Here is a 24095-nt window from a genome sequence, read left to right as displayed (position 1 = left end):
GAGGATTGCTTGAATTCATAGCCTTCTAAACCTGGGAGAAAGTGCTAAACCTCCCATCTCACTGAACTGATCTAAATTGAGCGGTGAATTAAGTTGAACGTATCTTGCTCAGGCAGTTGCGTAATGCCTTGAGCGTGGCTTAGTGGGTGGTGCTCATGCCTCTGAGTCACAAGGTTGTGGGTTCACATCCTCCTGCAGGGCTTCAACATAATAATCCAGGCTGGCACTGCAGAGCATGACTGAGAGTGCTGCACAGTTGACGCTGTTGTCATCCGGATGAGATGTTAACCTGCCTGCGCTCTGGGAGGGACCTGAAAGGTTCGACGGCTGTTACGGGGGGGGGTTAGCAGCCAGGGAAAAAAACGTGCTTCATGGTGGGGGTTTTGTTCTTCTTGGCCCTTGCAGGTAACCATGAAACGGACAACATGAACCAAATGTACGGCTTTGAGGGCGAGGTGAAAGCCAAATATACGTCCCAGATGTTTGAGCTGTTCAGTGAGGTCTTCCAGTGGCTGCCGCTGGCTCAGTGCATTAACAGTAAAATATTGGTGAGTGAACCTCGCTCCTGTCTATCCCCTTCTGTCTGCTTCTTTCTCGACTCCCTGGGTCCTCGAGAAAGGGCCACTGCAGAAAGAGCCACGGTGTTTTTTTTAACAAAATAAATTACAACCGATTTAGTGTTTTTTTTGAAGCATAGTCGCTGCTATAATACAGGAAATGCAGCAGCCAAATTGTGTGCATCCGGTACCCAGTGGTGTTGGGGTGTCTTGATTGGTTACTGATCGAGTCCCGTACATCTGAAGTGTCGTCACCGAGAGAGGAAACTTGGTAGTAAATTTGTGACGCTGCCAAGATCCCACGGACAGCAAATGGTATAACCAGGTAATCATCAAAGTGATGCTGGTGGCGGGCTGAATATTGGGCCCAGTCGTGGTGGGATGTGTTCCGTCCACCCGAGCAAGCTGGCCTGGGGGGGATCTCTGTTTTAGAGCCTCATGCAAAAGGTGACTCTTCTGACCCTGGGGCACTCCCCCCAGAACTGCACTGGCAGTGCCAACCTCCAATGGAGAGCACTTTCTGCTACTGGATTAAAAGTACGGCAGGCACCAGGTCCTCATTGATACTGTGTCATTAGTGTGTGTGTATAGAGAGGCTGAGCCAACCCCCACGTTGCAGTGCCACTGTTGCTGTGCAGGCTGAACTCCACCAACCTGGGGTTTACCAGTCCTTCCTGATCTGCTCCTGTCAGCAGCTTACATTTTTCTACCGCCCCCAAAGCAATAGAAATCTCCCAAGGCCCCTTCACAGGAAGGTCATCAAGCCACAAGAGCGATATTAGGACATGGTGACCAAAGGCTTGGCTAACGAGGTCAGCTTCTCTTGGCGAGAATTCCCAGCTTGACAGCGGAAGGCACAGCCGCCAGCAGTGAGTGGAAATCAGCTACGTACAGAAGCAGAGCGCGGGAACCTTGGTGAATTGTAGAACTGGGGAAGATTACGGAGATGGCAAGAGATGAGGCAGCCCTGGTGAATGAACATGAGGGTGCCGTGTAGGTCATGTGTGATGGGCGAACGGGACTAGGCCTGAGATTTAGATATGCTGAAGTTTTTTAAGTGGTAAAAAGAGTAGGAGGGCTTGTTAAGGACCAAATCGATGATTTGCCCATGGGTGTCGAGGGCACATGGCTGAAGCATTAAATGAATGCTTTACATCTGTCTTTACCAAGGAAGAGACTCTACCTAGGCCATGGTGATAGAGAAAGACATTCAGTCACTAGAAGGGTTTGCACGGTGGATAGCACAATTGCTTCACAGCTCCAGTGTCCCAGGTTCGATTCCGGCTTGAGTCACTGTCTGTGTGGAGTCTGCACATCCTCCCCGTGTGTGCGTGGGTTTCCTCCGGGTGCTCCGGTTTCCCCCCACAGTCCAAAGATGTGCAGGTTAGGTGGATTGGCCATGCTAAATTGCCCTTAGGGTCCAAAATTGCCCTTAGTGTTGGGTGGGGTTACTGGGTTATGGGGATAGGGTGGAGGTGGTGACCTTGGGTAGGGTGCTCTTTCCAAGAGCCGGTGCAGACTCGATGGGCCGAATGGCCTCCTTCTGCACTGTAAATTCTATGATAATCTATGAAATCGATAAGGAGGAGGTATTGGAAGGGCTGTCTGCAATTAAAGTTGACAAGGCCCCGAGACCGGACCACCCGGCATTGACCTGGGCACCGGAAACGACAACGGCAACCCAGCCCTATCGACCCCGCAAACTCTCCCGTACCAACATCTGGAGGCTTGTGCCTAAATTGAGAGAGCTGCCTCACAGACTGGTCAAGCAACAGCCTGTTGTAGTCTCACTCGGGTTCCTGAAGGACATAGCTGCTAGACTGGGACTGTGGCAAGTGGTGAGGGAACCAACAAGAGGGGAAAACATACTAGACCTCATCCTCCGGTGCATCTGTCCATGACCGGAGTGACCACCGCACAGTCCTTGGGGAGACAAAGTCCCGTCTTCACATCGATTGCCCTTATCAAGCCACCTCAGAATCCAGTATGCTTCAGTGTGACTGACTGCCATTCAAAATTATTGTATGCACCCTATATTAGATTATGCATGGAGGACTGTTCAGTGAAGATGGCATAACCCTCGAAGACATCAAAAAGATTGACAGGAACCGACAACCTCCCGATTCAGGTATGAAATCCCAAACTGTAACGCTCTGGCGGGACTCATCGTCACTTCACCGGGGCTTCCATGGTTGATGTTACGCACCCAGAACCCGGTCTTTATCTGGGGTGGAAACGTAACTCATTAATTTGATCAGTGTGCTGGAGGGAGGCGAAGAAATTCAGTCTTGTTCGTTGAACCAGATTGTTTTTTAAACTACTTCATTTATGTTTATACGTTATACACTCCGGCGTGACAAGCGGAAAGGGAGAGTGTTATCCGAGTGGTGATGTATTGGGAAGTGTGGATGTGCAATGGGATCTGGGTCTCCTTGTAAACCAATGGAAGTGACGAGGCGGGTGCAGCAAGCAGTTAGGAAGGCGAATGGGAGCACGGTGGCACAGTGGTTAGCATTGCTGCCCACGGCGCTGAGGACCTGGGTTCGAATCCCGACCCTGGGTCACTGTCCGTGTGGAGTTTGCACGTTCCCCCCGTGTCTGCGTGGGTCTCACCCCCACAATTCAAAGATGTGCAGGGTAGATGGATTGGCCGCGCTAAATTGCCCCTTAATTGGAAAAAATAATTGGGTACTCTAAATTTATATTTTAAAAAAGGAAGGCGAATGGTATGTTGGCCTTCGTTGAAAGACGATTTGAGTTCAGAAGAAGGAGGCGCCTTACTGCAGTTAGACAGGACCTTGGTGAGACCGCACCTGGAGTGTTGCGTGCAGTTTTGGTCTCCCTACCTAAGAAAGGATATATCATAGAATGATAGAATTTACAGTGCAGAAGGAGGCCATTCGGCCCATCGAGTCTGCACCGGCTCTTGGAAAGAGCACCCTCCCCAAGGTCAACACCTCCACCCTATCCCCATCACCCAGTAACCCCACCCCAACACTAAGGGCAATCTTCGGTTACTCAGGGCAATTTAGCATGGCCAATCCACCTAACCTGCACATCTTTGGACTGGGAGGAAACCGGAGCACCCGGAGGAAACCCACGCAGACACGGGGGAGAACGTGCAGACTCCGCACAGACAGTGACCCAAGCCGGAAATCGAACCTGGGACTCTAGAGCTGTGAAGCAATTGTGCTATCCACAATGCTACTGTGCTGCCCATCAGGGCAGATATACTTGCCATCAGGGGAGTGCAGCGGAGATTTAGGCTGATACCGGGATTTGGGAGGTCTGTCTTATGAGGAGAGGTTGGTTTGACTGGGCCCTGTATTCCCTGTTTAGAAGGATGAGAGGAGATGTGATTGAAATATATAAAATTCTAACAAAACTGGACATGCTAAATGCAGGAGGATGTTTTCCCTGGTTTGGGGGATCTAAAACCATGGGATACAGTCTCGGGATACGGGGCGGGCCATTTAGGACTGAGATGAGGGAAAATGTCTTCAGCCAGAGGGTGGTGACCTGTGGAATTCTCTACCACAGAAGGCTATGGAGGCCAAGACACAATGTATTCAAGAAAGAGATAATTCTTTAGATTTTAATGGCACCAAGGGATATGGGGGGGAAAGCAGGAATATAGCATTGAGATCGAGGATCAGCTCCGATGATATTGAATGGCGGAGCAGGCTCGAAGGGCCAAATGACCGTTATCCGGCTCCTCCGTGGTCCTCTGTTCCTGACTGTTCCGTCCCTCGACATTTTTAAACCAATGTTCTCATTTACTCTTGTTTCGACACAGGTCCAATGTGCGACTTGCTCTGGTCAGACCCACAGCCTCAGGTAAGAGTCCAGACTCTGGGCGTGTTGCCTTCACACCTCAGTGGCCCTTCTATCTGTAAGCCTAGAAACCAGGGCGGATGGAGTACCACGTGGGAAAGTGTGAGCTTGTCCACTTTGACTGGAAGGGTCTCAAAGCAGCACACTGTTTAAAAGGGGAGAGATTGCCAAACTCTGAGTTACAGAGGGATCTGGGAGTCCTTGTCCATAAATCACCAACACCGTACACATCCTTGGACAATGAGGGGCAATTTTAGCACGGCCAATCCACCTAACCACATCTTTGGACTGTGGGAGGAAACCGGAGCACCCGGAGGAAACCCACGCAGACACGAGAAAGTGCAAACTCCACACAGACAGTCACCCGATGCCGGAATCGAACCCGGGTCCCTGGCACTGAGAGGCCACAGTGCTAACCACTGTGCCACCCTTGATTGAAATGTTTTTTAAAATATAAATTTAGAGTATCCAATTCTTTTTTTTTCCTCCAATCAAGGAGCAATTTAGCGTGGCCAATCCACCTACCCTGCACATCGTTTTGGGTTGTGGGGGTCAGACCCACGCAGATACGGGGAGACTGCAAACTCCACATGGACAGTGACCCGGGTCCTCGGCGCCGTGAGGCAGCAGTGCTAACCACGGCGCCACCATTCCGCCCCAGACCCTTATTGAAACGTACAGGATCCTGAGGGCTCTTGGCAGGGTGGATGCGGAGAGGATCTTTCCCCTCGTGGCAGAGACTAGAACTGGGGGGGCACAGTTTAAAAATAAGCAGCTGCCCATTTAAGATGAGTGGGTAGAATTGTCTGCCCCAGAGAGCAGCGGGCAGCTGGGCCATTGGTTATATTCAAGGGAGAGTCAGACATATTTTTGATTGACAAGAGAGGCCACCGTCATAGCCTTATTCAATGACAGAGCAGACTCGAGGGACCCATTGGTCCCCTCCTGTTCCTTATGTTCTAATCAAAACTATTGCAGCACCCCTAACCTCCACCCAATTTGACACTGCCAAATGGGATGGGGATGGACAGAGTGGGGGGGGGGGGTTCAAACCTGGACCCTCATGCCACACCGCGTGGTGCAATTTCGCAGTTAGCTCCACCCGTGGTGATGCCCTGGCTGTTGGCCTCTCGTTGGTGGCTCCCCTTTTTCACGGTGCGCCGGACTGAAAGTGCTCGTCTCCGTTGCCTTTTCCAGAACGGTCGGTCAGTCAGCAAGCGGGGCGTCAGCTGCCAGTTTGGGCCCGATGTCACCAGCCGGTTCCTGGAGGAGAATAAACTGGACTACATCATCAGGAGCCATGAGGTGAAGCCAGAGGGCTACGAGGTTACGCACAACGGCAAATGTATCACTGTGTTCTCCGCACCAAACTATTGGTGAGTAACTGCACTCTTCCAGTGACTCGATAGAGCACAGGGTCTGCCCAAGGTAGGGTGGAGGCTGCGGCATGCTCACCTTTCATTCCTCCAACCGGTTTATCACCTCATGGCGCTAACTCCGTAGTGTGTGCAGAAGGAGGCCTTTCCGCCCATCCTGCCTCCAGCTCACTGCTGGAGCAGTCCAGAATGGACGGCGGCGCCCTGCATTCTCCTCGCACCATTGTATCCTCCTTTGCCTCGATTGTGCAACCAGCTTTGCACAGCGAAGGTTAAGGGGGCGATTTAATAATGGCGTTCAATATCACAAAGGATTTTGGTCAAGTAAATAGTGAGCGACCGTCCGTCGCAGGAGGGTGGGTAACCAGAGGGGCACTTAAGATAATTGGCAAAAGGGCCTGAGTTGTGACCTGGAAGGCGCTGCCTGAAAAGTCGGTGGGAGCAGATTCCTGAGGAACTTTCAAAAGGGATGTTAGATAAATTGCTTGATGGGGAAATAATAGCAGGTTTACAGGGAAGGTGCAGGAGGAGCAGAACTAATTCCAAAAGAGCTAGCAGAAACCCTGATGGGCTGAGTGGCCTCCTAGGCTGCGTTATCGCTGTTGTTTTCCCCCTCAAAAGATGACTGCCTCCTGCTTCGGCCAGTCCCTTTGACGAAGTCCGAACGAGGGAACCTCATCATCTTTACCCCGCGAGAAATTAACACCCCCGCCCCCCCCCCCCCAAAGCCCAAGAATTTGCCAGGCTGAGGGATTGGCTGCCCTCTTGGCTGGGGGCGGATGCCACCACCTCGCCCACGCCGCCCTGACAGCAGCGATTGAGATTCTGGCCGTTCAACATCCAGCCGGTGCCGCTTCCCAGCGTCGCTGAATTTTGATCTTTACTCTTCCGCGGGATGTGGGCGTCGCTGGGCTGGGCCAGCAGTTGTTGCCCGCCCCTAATTGCACTCGGACTGAGTGGCTTTGGCCCATTTCGGCAGAACCGCAGTTCCTGTGCGTGGTAATTGCTCCTGTCTGTTGCCTCTTTTTTTTAACAAATAATTTATTACGGCATTTATGGTTTTGTAACAACAAAAGATACAAATACAAATGTAAACATAATTCAGTGGGTAACATCCCTCCATCTCCCACTGTTCCCGCCTAAGCGAGACAAAAATAACCTAACTCCCTCTGCCCCCCTTACTCCCTAACCCCCCCCCCCCTTATTGATTCTGCTAACAGTTTAGTTTTCCCCGAAGAAGTCGATAAACGACTGCCACCTCCGGACGAACCCGAGCACTGATCCTCTCAGGGCGAACTTAATTTTCTTAAGCTTGAGAGCCCCAACCATGTCGCTAACCCATACCCCTGATTTTGGGGGCTTCGAGTCCCTCCAGGCTAGTAAAATTCCTGTCCGGGCTATCAAGGAGGCAAAGGCCAAAACGTCAGCCTCTCTCGCCTCCTGGGTCTTCCGACATTCCAAAAATCGCCACCCCTGGACTTGGCGCCACCCTCGTCTTTAAAACCGTGGACATGACATCGGCAAATCTCTGCCAGAATCCCCTTGGCTTCGGACATGCCCAAAACATGTGGATATGATTTGTGGGCCCTCCTGCACACCTCGCACACCTGTCCTCTACCCAAAAAAACCTGCTCATCCGGGCCATAGCCATGTGTGCCCGGTGAACCACCTTGAATTGTGTCAGGCTGAGCCTGGCACATGATGAGGTCGCATTGACTCAGCTCAGGGCATCCCCCCACAGACCCGCCTCTAACTCCTTACCCAACTCATCTTCCCATTTACGCTTTAGCTCACCTATCTGGGTTTCCTCCCACTCCATAAGTTCTTTATAGATTGCCGGTACCTTCCCCTCCCCACTCCCATTCCAGAGGCTACCTTGTCCTGTATCCCCTGTGGTGGCAGAAGCGGAAAGGTCGAAAACTGCCTTTGCACAAAATCCCTCATCTGTAGATAACGAAACCCATTCCCTCCCGGCAAATCAAACTCCTCTTCCAGATCCTCCAACAGGGAAAGTTCCCGTCAATAAACAGATCCCCCAGCCTCTTAATCCCTGCTTTCTGCCACCTCCGAAACTGCCCCATCCATCCTCCCAGGTACAAACTGGTGATTACCACAAATTGGAGCCCACGCTGACGCTCCCCCCACTCCCATATGCTTCCGCCACTGCCCCCAAACTCTCGGCCGTCACTACCACAGGGCTGGTGGAGTACCGGGCTGGCAAGAACAGCAGAGGAGCCGTTACTAATGCCCCCAAACTTGTGCCCTTACACCCACCACTTTAAACGGCAACTCCCCCAGTCTCCTCTCCTGCCCCCTCGCCTGGATCACAAAAACCTCGCTCTGACCCGTATTCAATTTGTACCCAAGAAGAACAGGCCAAATTCCCCTAAGATCCGCATAATCTCCTCCATTTCCCCTAATGGGTCAGAAATATACAGGAGTTGTTTTGCTGCCTCCGCTTAATGAGCGTTCTTTCTCTCTCGCTCTCTCACTTCCAGTGATCAGATGGGAAACCAAGGATCGTACATTCACCTCAAGGGCTCTGACCTAAAACCCATCTTCCATCAATTTAAAACTGTGGTGAGTTGTTTGTTTATTCTATCTGGGGATGTGGGCGGCGCTGGGCTGGGCCAGCATTTGTTGCCCATCTCTAACTACCTTTGAACTGAGCATCTCGCTTGGCCATTTCAGTTGGAAAGTTAAGGGTCAGCCACATTGCTGTGGGGTCTGGAGTCATGTGCAGGCCAGACCGGGTAGGAACGGCAGATTTCCTCCCCTAAAGAGACATGGGTTTTTAAACGAGAATCGATGATAATTTGGTCGCCGTTACTGAGACCAGCTTTACAATTCCAGATTTTTTTCATCAAATTTCAATTCCACCAGCTGCCGAGGTGGGGTTTGAACCCCTGTCCCCAGAGCATTAGCCTGGAGCCTCTGGATTACTAATCCATTGACCTTACCACTACAACACTGTCTTTCCCTAGTTAAATGTGGAAATGGTGTCCAAAATGAATGATGGGATGTTATAGGTGGTGGGAGGGATTTGGGTTTGTAATGACAAGGAAAAGGAGGCTTTTCCGACACGTTGAGGGGGGGGGGGGGGTGGTGAGGTCAGTCGGGTGGTGAACAAAGAACAAAGAAATGTACAGCACAGGAACAGGCCCTTCGGCCCTCCAAGCCCGTGCCGACCATGCTGCCCGACTAAACTACAATCTTCTACACTTCCTGGGTCCGTATCCTTCTATTCCCATCCTATTCATATATTTGTCAAGATGCCCCTTAAATGTCCCTATCGTCCCTGCTTCCACTACCTCCTCCGGTAGCGAGTTCCAGGCACCCACTCCCCTCTGCGTAAAAAACTTGCCTCGTACATCTACTCTAAACCTTGCCCCTCTCACCTTAAACCTATGCCCCCTAGTAATTGACCCCTCTACCCTGGGGAAAAGCCTCTGACTATCCACTCTGTCTATGCCCCTCATAATTTTGTAGACCTCTGTCAGGTCACCCCTCAACCTCCGTCGTTCCAGTGAGAACAAACCGAGTTTATTCAACCGCTCCTCATAGCTAATGCCCTCCATACCAGGCAACATTCTGGTAAATCTCTTCTGCACCCTCTCTAAAGCCTCCACATCCTTCTGGTAGTGTGGCGACCAGAATTGAACACTATACTCCAAGTGTGGCCTAACTAAGGTTCTATACAGCTGCAACATGACTTGCCAATTCTTATACTCAATGCCCCGGCCAATGAAGGCAAGCATGCCGTATGCCTTCTTGACTACCTTCTCCACCTGTGTTGCCCCTTTCAATGACCTGTGGACCTGTACTCCTAGATCTCTTTGACTTTCAATACTCTTGAGGGTTCTATCATGAGGTGTGGAAAGAGGTGAGTGGTGTCAAGGGAGCTGGCTGGGTTTTCGCAGGAGCGATTCTAGACAGAGAGGGGACTGGTCAAGGCACCAAGAGGCAACAGAGACAATGCAGTAGACTAATGCAGCAAACTGTGGTTTGAAATCCTAAACGAGCTCCAGAACGCTGAAGGAGATGAGGAATTGCACCATTTTAATCTTTATTGTCACAAGCAGGCTTCCATTAACTCGTCACTGAAGTTACTGTGACAAGCCCCTAGTCACCACATTCTGGCACCTGTTCGGGTACACGGAGGGAGAATTCAGAATGTCCAATTCACCTTACGAACAAATTGAGCAGAAGAAGGTGCAATGGGGTGATTTCAGCAGAGACAAATCACACGTAGAATGGAGAAACTGTGCACATAGGGCTGATAGATTTAGAGGATGGGGAGCACACAATTCTAACCATGTTTCTTTCTCTTCCAGCCTCACCCGAATGTTAAGCCGATGGCATACGCAAACTCTCTACTGCAGATGGGGATGATGTAGCACTCGAGCATCCGGTTTGGACAGTGTCCCCTCCCATGGTGGGTGGGGCATCAGGGTTTAATTTAATCTTCCTCACTCGCTCTGCCATCTCCAAACCAAGTCTCCCGCCTTCCCAGGGCCCTCGCTGGCTGGGGCTCCCAAGAAGTGCAGGGTCCCCCCCCTAGCGCATAGAGAATAAATTGCACTCGCAGCTCGGGCACGCCCCGTGTGACGCCAGCGCTGCCTCGTGCGCAGCGTATCAACATGGGTGCCCTCACAAGCATGGTCTCGGATCAAATCCTTAATCCCCAAAATCAGTTAAGCACTGCAGAATAAATTGATTTCAGTTCCTTAACCTGTTTCGATATGGCCCTCCGCCCTGCCACGGTTACAAATCCAGTGATTGTTCTCATAATAGACGCAGGGGGCGAGGGTGGGGTAATGCTGATACATAGTCTCCGATTGGCTGATTGTTTCCCCCAGAGTCGTCTCTGTTCCCCGTTTGATTCCCCAAAACCAGATCTCCCAGCGCCCCACAAATAAAATTGCAAGCTCCAAAAGTATTAAAAAAAGATTTAGCGGCGAAGCAATGTAGCTTTCCACGGGGGCGAGAAAAATAGAGGACGTAGCTTCTCGCCTCCAGTGACGGGGTATAACTCCTGCGTTACTCCTCCCTGTTGGCCATGGGGCTTTTCAAACTATCCCCGGTGACCACCTCCCCCTTCATTTCACACACTGCACACATCCTCCGAGCCCCTGGGTCCTTCTCACCTGGGTCCGTATTTCCTCTGGCTGGTTTGCGCTGTTTGAATTTGATGGGCCGTTTGCTCGGGGCTGTCCTTTGCCGCGCTCAGCCCTCAGAAGTTCCAACCTGTTACTGCCAGCATCTTGCGAGAGAGTGGCTGCCGATCCTGGGTCCAGGGCTGCTCTCTCTCTCTCTCCGGGAAAGCTTAAAAACACCTTGTGGCCCGTCTGTTCCAGTGAAATCTTTACCTGTGTACCATTTGAAAGGTGAATCGGGGGATTGTTTGTTGCGCCCAGTGGTAAGAATTTCTGTCATCAGCTTGAGATGTCCCAATGCTCTTGACAGCCATTGAGGTCAAATCTGAATTGCCACCACCTGTTGGAATGCAGGAAACGCAGAAGCCAATTTGCACACAGCAAGCTCCCACCAATAGCGATGCGGTAAGAGCAAGCAAAATAGGGGTAGGCTGTTCGGCCCCTCGCGCCTGCTCCACCATTCAGTAGGATCGTGGCTGACCTTCCCTCTCGGCTTCACTTCCCCGCCTTATCCCCGTAATCACTATCGACCTCGGCCTGGAATATATTCCTGCCTGGACTGAATCCAGAGACCAGTGATGAAGGCGAACGTTTTGAGGTAGCAGATGACACGATCCACACACAAGCACACTGGTGAGCAGACGGTTAGACCCATGAGGACTCTCAGTTGGGCTCTCATTTCTTCCCCATTCCAACTGTTTCTCGCATCAGCTTCAGCCCTGCCCCCCCTTTCCAGTGTTAGTAACTGAATGACGAGTCTCTTGTCATCCGGCCTATTTCTGCTGTTTAGCTTGAAGTGGGTGGCCAGCTATTATTACCCGAGGACATTACTCTATCCCCTTTCTCCTCCTTCTCTGGGCGGCCTTCATTCAGGGCTTTACTTTCCAAACGTGTTCCGGCTCGGTAGCACAAGAGCTCCACCCGAAATAGATCGAAATGAAGATGGATATTTCAGTGAGGAACAACCTCCACCACTGGATTGTGCCCGACCGTTCAGTCTGGCTCCATGACCAATGCCCACGGCATCCAGGCCAAATGCTCACTCCACCTCTTCGCATGGGATGCACCATCTTGGTGATCTGTCCAAAGAGTTAGGAATCACCCCCCCCCCCCCCCACTCTCCATTCACCCCTCAACCTGTACTTCAAAAAATATATATGTAACTGGCCATTTGTTCTCTTGCTGTTTTTGGGATCTTGCTTGGTGCAAATTGGTTTGTCGCGTTTGCCCACCTGACCGTGACCGCGTTTCGGTGTCATTCGTTCCCAAGAAACCCCTTCGGGGCGCCCCGAGGCTGTGTGAGAGGCGCTGTATAAAGACGCAGGTTATCTTGACACTTGCACATCAAGGTGCAAGCAGCTTTCCATTCACTACAACAGACACTGACAGCCGAGGCAGCTTGAGGCTCCGTTCACCGAGTGTGGCTGCACGGCTCTCACTTCAGCACGGCTCTCACTTCAGCAGAGCCTTCATTGGCCCTTCCTGTGACTGTGTTTACGGAGCCCTCTGGCACTATGGAGCCAAATAGGAAGGAGTCTTGTAGAGATCGCAGATCAGGTTGCTACTGGCTGCTTGTTCCCATGCAGCCAAATTAGCCGAGCCGTGGTGACTGGGAGTGCCCCCTCCCCGCACATGTCAGCCTCCACCAGTACAGAACGGTGTGTCGCACCCTTCCTAGTTCCTCTGCCGTCTGAAACTTGGCCAGAGAAAATCACTTCTTGCGGCATCTTCTGGAAACTGTACTAGAATTATCAGTGACGCAAGCAAGAGGGCAAAAGGGAAGTTTAGGGACTCGCGCCCCAGGGCCTGGCATCCTCCAACCACTACGAGAATAGAGTAAGCTGGAGAGACCACTGATCTTGGCTAGAACAGGGTGTGGCGGGGGGTAAGTTGTTTTTATTCGTGCGGTGTTGAGTGTCGCTGCCGAGGCCAGGCTTTTGTTCCCGAGCTTGAGGAGGTGATGCTGAGCTGCCACCCTGACCCGCTGCAGTCCATGCAGTACAGGCCAACCCACAGTGCTGTTAGCTGAAGGCTCCCAGGATTTTGACCAACTGAGGATAAAGATGTACCTCTGAGAAAGGATGCCGTGGAGCCTGGTGTTGGTTCCTGTGCCTGCTGCCTTTAACCTTCCATGGGGGTAGTGATGCCTAGTTTGGGAGATTGCATCAGAGAAACCAAGTGACAATGTCTTTCGTCAACAATCTGAAAGTTCTCGGGGCGGCATGTGGCACAGTGGTTAGCACTGGTACTGCGGCGCCGAGGTCTCGGGTTCGATCCCGGCTCTGGGTCACTGTCCGTGTGGAGTCTGCACATTCTCCCCGTGTCTGCGTGGGTTTCACCCTCACAACCCAAAGATGTGCAGGGTAGGTGGATTGGCCACGCTAAATTGCCCCTTAATTGGGAAAAAAAAATAATTGGGTACTCTAAATTTAAGAAAAAACAATCTGAAAGTTCTCACCCTCTCCCAAGTTATCTTTGCCAAGTTGGGGGCAGCACGGCGGCGCAGTGGTTAGCACCTCTGCCTCACGGCGCCGAGGTCCCAGGTTCGATGCTGGTCCCGGGTCACTGTCCGTGTGGGGTTTGCACATTCTCCCCGTGTCTGCGTGGGTCTCACCCCCACAACCCAAAGATGTGCAGGGTAGGTGGATTGGCCACGCTAAATTGCCCCTTAATTGGAACAAAGAATTGGGTACTCTAAATTTAAAAAAAAAATCTTTGCCAAGTAGCTCCAATTGGTCCACTGTTGATATTCCTTCTGGATCTAGCTGATCTTCCAGCCACAGCATCCATGTTCCATTGATTTCTGTACACGGTGAGGTGATGGGGGGGGGGGGAGAATGTGACAATCATTCTGAGCTTCTAGAAAGTCCAACGGTTACTTTTTCAAACGACGTGACGTGACCATTTTCCTCATGAAATTTTGGGTTGGGAAGCACTTTGGTCGCGATGGGCACACGGTTGCAGCCTCTTGCAAGGGAGCAGTGACTGACGATGCGTGGGATGGATTTCTCTTTGTTTCCAGGCGCGCCCCCCCCCCCCCCCCCCCCCTCCTCCCCTTTTGCCCCCTCGGCAGTTTCGGTTTTTCTTTTGGCACACCCCTCGTCCCAGGACCAGGTGTGATCTGCAGGCAAGGGCCGAGTGGAGTTCAGAACCTGCTCCCCATCTGATTTTGAGTTTGAATGTACGTGGTTTTTGGGGATGTGGGGGGGGGGGGGGGGGGGAAGGAAGAGGAGGGGGAGACTTGACGACCTGGTGCTCAGTTTAGGCACAAGGAGTTTTATAATTGTATGTGTTTGCCATCGAAATGTCACTGTCAAAAAAAAAAAAATTTATTCAAATGTTAGAATTCTGAATTATATTTAATGACTGTGCATTGTGGTGTTTGAAGACTTGCAACTTCCGAAAGACTGTATTTCCCAGGAGGCAGCAATATGTTGAATAAAATAAAAGATTGCAAGAAACCTGGTGGTTGTCGAGCCTTTGGGGAAAATGGACAGATTCAGTGGGGACAGAATGCCCCGCCTTCACCTTTCCTGAGCTTAGTTGCTGCAGTCCTCGCCCAATGCCGTTGTTACTTCCTGACTTGACTGTTCCAACACACCCCTTAACCTCCCCCACATTCTAGCCCCCATAACCTTTGAGGTCACCCAAAATTCTGCCACCCATGTCCTAACACGATCGAGCTTATTCACACACACACACACACACACACGTGCTCATGACCACCGATTCCAGGTCAATTGTCATTTTGATTATAAAATTCTCATCCTTGTTTTCGAATCCCTCCATGGCCTCGCCCTTCCCCATCTCTGTAATCACCTCCAGCCCCAAAGCCCTCCCGGATATTTTTGCATTCAATCTGCTTCTGGCCTCCTGAGCAGCCCCGATTTCAATTGTTCCATTATTGGCGGCCGTGCCTTTAGCTGCCAAGGATCCAAGCTCAAGAATTCCCTCCTTAAATCTCCTCCTCTCTCTGTCTGTGTCTCTCTCTGACTGTGTCTCTCTCTGTCTGTGTCTCTCTCTGTCTGTGTCTCTCTCTGTCTGTGTCTCTCTCTGTCTGTCTCTCTCTCTGTCTGTCTCTCTCTCTGTCTGTGTGTCTCTCTGTCTGTGTGTCTCTCTGTCTGTGTGTCTCTCTGTCTGTGTGTCTCTCTGTCTGTGTGTCTCTCTGTCTGTGTGTCTCTCTGTCTGTGTGTCTCTGTCTGTGTGTCTCTGTCTGTGTGTCTCTCTGTCTGTGTGTCTCTCTGTCTGTGTGTCTCTCTGTCTGTGTGTCTCTCTGTGTGTCTCTCTGTCTGTGTGTCTCTCTGTCTCCCTGTCTGTCTGTCTGTCTCTCTGTCTGTCTGTCTGTCTCTCTGTCTGTCTGTCTCTGTCTGTCTGTCTCTCAGTCTGTCTGTCTCTCTGTCTCTCTGTCTCTCTCTGTCTCTCTCTCTCTGTCTCTCTCTCTCTGTCTCTCGCTCTGTCTCTCGCTCTGTCTCTCGCTCTGTCTCTCGCTCTGTCTCTCGCTCTGTCTCTCGCTCTGTCTCTCGCTCTGTCTCTCCCTCTGTCTCTCCCTCTCTGTCTCTCCCTCTCTGTCTCTCCCTCTCTGTCTCTCCCTCTCTGTCTCCCTGACTCTCTCTGTCTCTGACTCTCTCTGTCTCTGACTCTCTCTGACTCTCTGTCTCTGACTCTCTCTCTGTCTCTGACTCTCTCTCTCTCTCTGACTCTCTCTCTCTCTGTCTCTGACTCTCTCTCTCTGTCTCTGACTCTCTCTGTCACTCTGCCCCCTCTCTCTCTGCCTCTCTCTCTCTGCCTCTCTCTCTCTGCCTCTCTCTCTCTGCCTCTCTCTCTCTCTGCCTCTCTCTCTCTCTGCCTCTCTCTCTCTCTGCCTCTCTCTCTGTCTCTGTCTCTCACGCTGTCCCTCACGCTGTCCCTCACGCTGTCCCTCACGCTGTCCCTCACGCTGTCCCTCACGCTGTCTCTCACGCTGTCTCTCTGTCTCTGTCTCTGTCTCTCTCTCTCTGTCTCTCTCTCTCTGTCTCTCTCTCTCTCTCTGTCTCTCTCACTCTCTCTGTCTCTCTCTCACTCTCTCTGTCTCTCTCTCTCACTCTCTCTGTCTCTTTCTCTCTCTCTCTCTCCTCAAAGCCAACTCTTTGACCGAGCCAGTGACTCCCTCCCTGAATACATATTCTCATTCCACACATCCAACGTGAACTTAGTGTTCTTATGGGGAGAATCCTGTACTAGTTCCTGTACTAGTATACTGTCCCACATCTCGGTACGGGTGGCACAGTGGTTAGCACAGCTGTCTCACAGCGCAAGGGCCCCCAGGTTCGATTCTGGCCTCGGGTGACTGTGCGGAGTCTGCACGTTCTCCCCGTGTCTGCGTCGGTTTCCTCCGGGTGCTGCGGTTTCCTCCCACAGTCCAAAGATGTGCAGGTTAGGTGGTGTTACGAGGATAGGGCGGGGGAATGGGCCCAGGTAGGGGCGCTCCATTAGAGGGACGACAGCACCAGGTGAGACATTCACAAATAAAACTCAGCCATTCAACTGGGCAGGGCATCAGACCTGCACCTGATCTTGTCCTAATCTATCATGCTGCACAGACCCCCCAGACCCGCCCCACACGTCACTGAACATTGATCAATAATGACCTGACTGAACTCCTTGCTGCTCAGCTGAGAACTGAGGCTGATTTGCTGGGGGTTGTTTTATTACCAGTCGGTAGCCCCCCCCCCCCCTCCCCCAATATACTGCAGCAGCCATATCCACTTCCATCATGATAATATTTACATCAGGTTTTGGGTAAACTCGAAATCCATAGAATCCCTGCACTGCAGAAGGATCCATTCGGCCCTTCGAGTCTGCACCGTCCCTGAAAGAGCAACCCTACCTACCCCCCCGGCCCGCCCGCCCTAATCCCATTGATCACAGCCAATCCAAACTGCACATCTTCGAACTGTGGGAGGAAACCGGAGCACCCGGAAGAAATCCACGCAGACACGGGGAGAAGGTACAAACTCCACTCACGGTCATCCAAGACCGGAATCGAACGCGGGTCCCTGTGAGGCAGAAGTTCTAACCCCTATTCCTTCGTGCCGTGTTGCTGTTCTCATACCGACATAGACACCAAGCTTGAATTCTTTAAGCTGACTTGACACATTGTCCTCTGGTGAGTCTTTAGATCTGTCACTTAGCTGATAAACCTTGTGCTGATGAAGGTTGGCGTGACCAATGTGCCTTGACGATGTGGCCTACTTTCCACAATTTTTGCATTTATTCCCCATACTCCCATCATTCTCTTGCTGCTTGTCCCACTTGACTACAGCGATGACACGGTGAATGTTCCTCAGACCTGCTTCGAGCAGTCTCCATCTTGCGAATGTTTGCTTGGACTCCAATCAACAAAGCCTCTTTCGCTGCTTTGCGTCGAGACAAAGGGTCATTTGGACTCAAAGCGTTAGCTCTTTCCTCTCCCCGCAGATGCTGCCAGACCTGCTGAGATTTTCTAGCATTTTCTCTTTGGTTTCTTACGCTGCAAGTTCCACGGGAGTAGCAATTTTCACAGCAGATTTCAGGGTTCGCACATCTTCAGTCAACTGTTTCCTTTGGACGGCTTCATTTCTGATACTGTAGACCAATCTGTCTCGCAGTGTATCATCAAGGGCTTGGCCAAATTCAGAGCACTGATTTGCTACAGGATACGAATGGAACCTTTCCTCATAAGAATTTCATGTCTCATAGTCGTTAAACACATCCTTTCTCCCACAATCTTTTTTGGATCCCAGTTCCCTGGTCTGCAATTCTTCAGCCTTTCTCCCTTCCGTTTCATTTCCAAAAGCCAGCAGTCTCCAAGCCCAGAAGCAAGCTGGTTCTTCCCTTGCCTGGGCTATCGTTTTCCCGATCAGTAGATTGCAGAGCCGGCAGCTTTATATGTTCCCGCAGTCCCTTTTTTGAGCCACGTGCGCAGTCTCCGCAACTTCAACACCTGAAATGTTGATTCTTTGTTTAAGAACAAAGAAAAGTACAGCACAGGAACAGGCCCTTCAGCCCTCCAAGCCTGCGCCGACCATGCTGCCCATCGAAACTAAAATCTTCTACTCTTTCGAGGTCCGTAACCCTCTATTCCCATCCTATTATGACGGATATGAAGGGCAGCACGGTGGCGCAGTGGTAGCACAGGAGTCTCACTGCGCCGAGGTCCCAGGTTCGATCCCGGCTCTGGATCACTGTCCGTGTGAAGTTTGCACATTCTCCCCGTGTCTGCGTGGGTTTCGCCCCCACAACCCGAAGATGTGCAGGGTAGGTGGATTGGCCGCGCTAAATTACCCCTTAATTGGAGAAAATGAATTGGGTACTCTAAATTTAAGAAAAATAAATAAATAAATTACGGATATGCTCCAGTAAATCTCCGATGTGCCTGGGTTATTTTTGAAACCCTTACTTCGCACTAGCGGTGGTCGCGACCGATGTACTCGGCGACGGCTCCCCTAGATCGGAACTTTTTAAAATATTGACTTGCCACAAACTCTCCGATGATTTTCAGCCCAAGTCTCGACGATGGTTTATGACCCAAATCCGTGTCGCTAGTTTTCTGCCCCAAATCCTCATCGCTAGTTTTCTGCCCCAAAGCCTCATCGCCATTTACTTCCCCGAATCCTCGTTGCCAGTTTACTGGCTCAAATCCTCGTCCCCAGTTTTCTGCCCCCAACCCTCGTCCCCAGTTTTCTGTTCCAAATTCTCATCGTCCATTTTCTCCCCCCAATCCTCGCCGCCAGTTTTCTGCCCCAGAGCCTTGTTGCCTGTTTTCCCCGAATCCTCGCCGCCAGTTTTCTCTTTTGTTGCCGGAAAAGGGAAAAATTTTGTAAAACACAGTGCGGGGTTTATTCTGAGATGTTCCTTCTATAGAGTAACGGTGCTGAACTCCCCAAAGCCCGCGTGTCACGTGACATCCCACCAGCCAGTAGTGTTACACGAATACATAACACTTAGAAAGCAGAAACCAGGGCAGCACGGTAGCACACGTGGGTAGCACAAGTGGCTTCACAGCCTCAGGGTCCCAGGTTCGATTCCCAGCTTGGGTCACTGTCTGGGCGGAGTCTGCACGTTCTCCTCGTGTCTGCGTGGGTTTCCTCCGGGTGCTCCGGTTTCTTCCTACAGTCCAAAGACGTGCAGGTTAGGTGGATTGGCCATGATAAATTGCCCTTCGTGTTCAAAAAGGTTAGGAGCAGTTCTTGGGTTACGGGGATAGGGTGGAAGTGAGGGCTTAAGTGGGTTGATGCAGACTCGATGGGCCGAATGGCCTCCTGTATGTTCTATGTAACGCGCCCAAACGGGTTGAGTCTCAATCTGCAAAATCCTTCCAAACATGCCGATGGCTGGCGGTAAGAGTGGGAGAGATACCTGGTCAGCTATGTTTGATGCGGAGTGCCGCCCCCTCAAGCTATAAGCCTCTGGCCATCTAGCGACTTGTTCCAAAAAATAAACTAGCTATCGTAACTGATGAAAGTCTGCCTTGCGCACTACCAGGTGTGGGAAGAGAAACAACATCACTAAATTTTGCCTTGCTGTTTGTGAGTGCAAATAGACTGTTGTGTTTGCAACATTACAATTGTGTTTCCAATTGTCTATGAAACACTCGGGGCGACTTGAGGTAGTGTGCGGGTAGCTACACAGACCCTCTTTAGTTATGGGTGTGAAAAGTGCCTGCTGTACATTTTCCCTCAATCAGTAAAGATGGGGAAAGGGATTAGGAAGCTTGGGAGCAGATAACGCCTCCATTTAATATCTCGGGCACTGGTGGGATTTTCTAGACCTGCCAAAGTCAATGCACCCTTTGAACATCTTGCTGCATTTTCCGCCCCTCCCGTGTCCAAAAAGGTGGCGCCTCCGATAGTGCAGCGTTCTCTCAGCACTGGACACTGGCAAGGCGCAATAGTCAAAGTTAAAAATCACATGAGATTGAGATTGCCGCTTTCACGGCCATCCCATGCCCAGGGTCCCTCATCGGAGACCAACTGGACACCCCCATAGGCCACTGTGACCAACCACAGCAAGAACGGACAGCACCGGCTCAGCTTTCAAACCACTCATTTCCAGTCACTCTTCAAAGAAGTCGAACAAATTCTACTTTGAGAGGGCCCTCACCTGTGCCTACGATTGCAAACTTTATCTATTCCAGGAGCAGAAATTCCGCCATGTCTCTCAGCCACACAGCCACCCGCACAGTCTCCGCCTCCGGGCCATCAGGGAGGCAAAGGCCAGCACGTCAGCCTCTCCTGGTTCTTCCGAAACTCCCAAAATATCGGCAGCCACGGATCGGGGCCACCTTCACCCTCAGCACCTTTGACACAGCTCCCGCACATCCCTCCCAAAACCCCTCCAACTTTGGGCGTGCCCAAAACACGTGGACATGATTCGCTGGCCCCTCGCCCGGCGCCCGCATCTACCCTTTACTCCGACTGAGATCCGACTCATCCTAGACACCGTCATGTGCACCACCTTGAACTGGATGAGCCTCTGTCTCGCACACAGGGAGGACAAGTTTACCCTCCCCAGGGCCTGGCCTCTACAACCCCCAAATGAGCAAAAGGTTTGTGAGAAGGAGAGGGAATCATTCTGTATCACAGTGTTTTTTAAAAAAAATTCGGGGAACCCATTTTTATCAACCGGCCGACCTTCACAACCCACCATTTTCACTGACCTTTAATGCGACAGGTGAGCCTGCTTGGTCTTCACCTCACTTGCTTTGTCATTCAACGTTACGTTTCAGTATGGGTTGCTCATCAGAGGTCCTGGAGCTCACACCAGCACTGCTCTGTCCTGCCGTGGACTCTCCTGTGCAACTCTCCCCTCAGATTCAGTTGTTAGATCGTGGTCTGTTTGTTTCTCTTCCTTAGCCGAAAAAGATCCCTCTTCAGTTCTTCACACGGTCCTGTTGCTTGCTGGCAGCTACAAAACCAGAGTAAGCTCTCCTCGGTAATTTCATGCCCAGAATATGTGACGTCAGTGTACCGGGCGCGTGACCTGCTCTCTGCCCCGTATCTGGCGGGAAGACTGATCGATGTTTTAAAAATTGGTCAGCCCCTTAGGGCTCCGGCCTGCGTACGCACTACTACATCTGGCTGAGGGGGCATGCATGCGCGGGACGGCCAGCATTTTTAAAAGCCAGTCACGGCCGTTGGGCACTCATGATATTCAGGTAAACATGGTACAAACATACATACATACTAATGGACAGATCAACGGACCAATCAACACACACACAACACCACAGGCAAGAGCATACACAGTACAAAACGGAACACGACACTTCCCGGGCATTCCAGCAGGAGACAGCTCAGGGCACAGAGCTCACAGCAAGCCACTCAGACATCCACCATGTGCTGAGTGCCACTCCAAGATAGTATTAGAAATAGGTCCACAGATTCTAGGGTTATGATCGAACCTCAGTGACCAGTTTACCACTGTAAATAAATGTTAGTAATAAAACTGAGTTGTACCATTCGCAACGGTGTTGGTTCGTCTGTGTAGCAGAGTACCCAACACATCAGGCACCTCTTCCCGAGTTTGGTAACGCAAGCCTGAGCTTCAAAATGATGGCCGTATCAAACTGCTGCAACCAAATTCAGGCATCAACCCCTTTTAGGAAAGCATGGTGCATCAGGAAAGGTGCCAATGGGATTTATGCGGTTGTCAAGGCCCAGCCTGACAGTACGGCACGGTCGCACTGTAGTTAGTACTGTTGCTTCACAGCTCCAGGGTCCCAGGTTCGATTCCCGGCTTGGGTCACTCTCTGTGTGGTGCACGCACGTTCTCCCTGTGTCTGCGTGGGATTCCTCCGGGTACTCCAGTTTCCTCCCACAAGTCCCAAAAGGCGTGCTTATTAGGTGAATTGGACATTCTGAATTCTCCCTCCGTGTACCCGAACAGGCGCCAGACTGTGGTGACTAGGGGCTTTGCCCAGTAACTTCATTGCAGTGTGAATCATAGAATTTACAGTGCAGAAGGAGGACATTCAGCCCATCGAGACTGCACCGGCTCTTGGAAAGAGCACCCTACCCAAGCCACCACTCGATCCCCTTAACCCAGTAACACCACCCAATCTTTTTGGACACTAAGGGCAATTTAGCATGGCCAATCCAGCTAAACTGCACATCTTTGGAATGTGGTAGGAAACCGGAGCTCCCGGAGAAAACCCACGCAGACACGGGGGAGAAAGTGCAGACTCCGTACAGACACTGACCCAAGCCGGAAATTGAACCTGGGACCCTGGAGCTGTGAAGCAACAGTGCTAACCACTATGCTACCGTGTTAATGTAAGCCTATTTGTGACAATAAAGATTATTATTATTATAACCTCTTCAAAATGCCCTCCACAATCCTATCCTGATGACTCAGGCTTGAAAAATGCACATTCCACATTGCAAACCGCGACCAACAGAGATTGAAAACAAGCGCATTCCATTGTGGTGTAGTCCGGTGCCAAGCCCTCAGTGCAGGCTGACTGCATCAGTATCTCGCAGTTAATCTCTGTTATCCTGTTTAATGGGGCTAGTCTGCTGGCTGGCGTTACGTAGTCAGCGTCTGTCTCGTTACGTTGCAGCCAAGTGACATAGAACATTCAGTGCAGAAGGAGGCCATTCGGCCCATCGAGTCTGCACCGACCCACTTAAGCCCTCACTTCCACCCTATCCCCGTGACCCAATAACCTCTCCTAACCTGTTTGGACACTAAGGGGCAATTTATCATGGTGCAGACTCCGTACAGACAGTAACCCAAGCCGGGAATCGAACCTGGGACCCTGGCGCTATGAAGCCACGGTGCTAACCACTATGCTACCGTGCTGTCCAAAATTTAGAGTACCCAATTCATCTTGCCCAATTAAGGGGCAATTTAGCACGGCCAATCCACCTACTCTGCACATCTTTGGGTTGTGGGGGTGAAACCCACAAACACAGGGAGAATGTGCAAACTCCACACGGACAGTGACCCAGGGCCGGGATCGAACCGGTGTCCTCGGTGCTGTGAGGCAGCAGTGCTAACCACTGTGCCACCGTGCTGCCATTCTTGAAGAAAAAAAACATTTTTCTCCATGGGTTTTGCTTCCAGGGGCTTTTTATAAAAATCTATCATAAAATCTTCAAACAATTGGGAGGTGCTCCAGGGCTGCCCTGGAGGGTTGGCAACCGGTTGATTGAATGGGAGCCTGAGGGAGGGAAAGACTACAACTCCCGGCGGGCATGGCGGCGCCGCGTCTCCGCACCTGGCAGCCGCACCTGGAGGCGAAGCGCAGCTGCGCGTGCGCGGCTCAGCGGCTGCAGAAAAGTTTGGTGCGGAGTTTGGAGGCGACAGAAGTTTGTGTGGCTGGAGGGGAAGGTGGACAAAGCGGCTCTGCTCCCCTCAGCCTGAACTCCTCTGTCTGAGCCTCCAGAGGAGCTGGAGGTGGGGCAGTCTGTAAGTGATCCTGAGGCCAAATCCTATCCCCTTACCCCTGAAACTCTGTCCCCCCCCCCCTTCCCCACATGGTTAATTTTCTGGCTTTTTATTTCGGACATTACCCCCTCACCCTGGGCACCAGGAAGCATGGGCAGTGAGACTCACAGCTCTGCCCACTTCCCCCCCCCCCCCCCCCCCCAGCTCTTCGGCTGCAGAAGCCCTCACCCGTGCCCACTCTTCCCTCCACACTCGACTATGCCGATGTTCTCCCACCCTGCCCGCCTGGCATCCTGTTCTTCCCCACCCCACCTGGTAAGCTCACATTCATCCAACCCCCTGGTGCCCATGTCCAAGTGTGCGCCAAGTCCCATTCACCCACCGCGCCACCGCCAGTGCTCGCTGACCGACACCGGCTCCTGCTGAAGCAATGCCTCAATTTTTGAAATTTGTTTACAAATCCCCTCCGTGGCCTTGTCTCCGCCTGTCTCGGTGACCCCGACAGCCCCAAGGCCCCTCACATCTCTGCGTTCCTCTGATTCTGGCCTCTTGAGCATCCCCTGATTTATTTCACTCCCTCTCCCTCCCTCCCTCACCCTCCCTCCCCCTCCCTCCCTCACCCTCCTCACTCCCTCCCTCACCCTCCCTCCCTCCCTCCCTCACCCTCCCTCCCTCCCTCCCTCACCCTCCCTCCCTCCCTCCCTCACCCTCCCTCCCTCACCCTCCCTCTCCCTCCCTCACCCTCCCTCACCCTCCCTCTCCCT

At 51.8% G+C, this 24095-nt stretch overlaps 2 protein-coding genes across 2 annotated transcripts in view; both read left to right on the top strand.

The window, feature by feature from the left end:
• ppp5c (protein phosphatase 5, catalytic subunit) overlaps positions 1 to 14384 on the top strand; it is a 46665-nt gene extending 32281 nt beyond the window's left edge. The window contains exons 8-13 of the mRNA XM_072490066.1: positions 406 to 548; positions 2598 to 2685; positions 4354 to 4394; positions 5589 to 5767; positions 8266 to 8347; positions 10102 to 14384. Of these exons, the coding sequence (XP_072346167.1) occupies positions 406 to 548; positions 2598 to 2685; positions 4354 to 4394; positions 5589 to 5767; positions 8266 to 8347; positions 10102 to 10164 (596 nt within the window). The 3' untranslated portion in view covers positions 10165 to 14384. The remainder of the gene's footprint in view (positions 1 to 405; positions 549 to 2597; positions 2686 to 4353; positions 4395 to 5588; positions 5768 to 8265; positions 8348 to 10101) is intronic.
• An 8852-nt stretch (positions 14385 to 23236) lies between these two features.
• The window catches only part of ppp1r13l (protein phosphatase 1, regulatory subunit 13 like), a 60217-nt gene continuing 59358 nt past the window's right edge, over positions 23237 to 24095 (top strand). Inside the window, 1 exon segment of the mRNA XM_072490065.1 lies at positions 23237 to 23352. The gene's annotated coding sequence lies outside the window, so the exon portion shown is untranslated.

Source organism: Scyliorhinus torazame, chromosome 25 (assembly GCF_047496885.1).
Source record: "Scyliorhinus torazame isolate Kashiwa2021f chromosome 25, sScyTor2.1, whole genome shotgun sequence".
NCBI classification, from domain to species: Eukaryota; Metazoa; Chordata; class Chondrichthyes; order Carcharhiniformes; family Scyliorhinidae; genus Scyliorhinus; species Scyliorhinus torazame.
The sequence above is the reverse complement of the archived record's forward strand: the minus strand, read 5'-3'. Positions and strand labels throughout refer to the sequence as shown.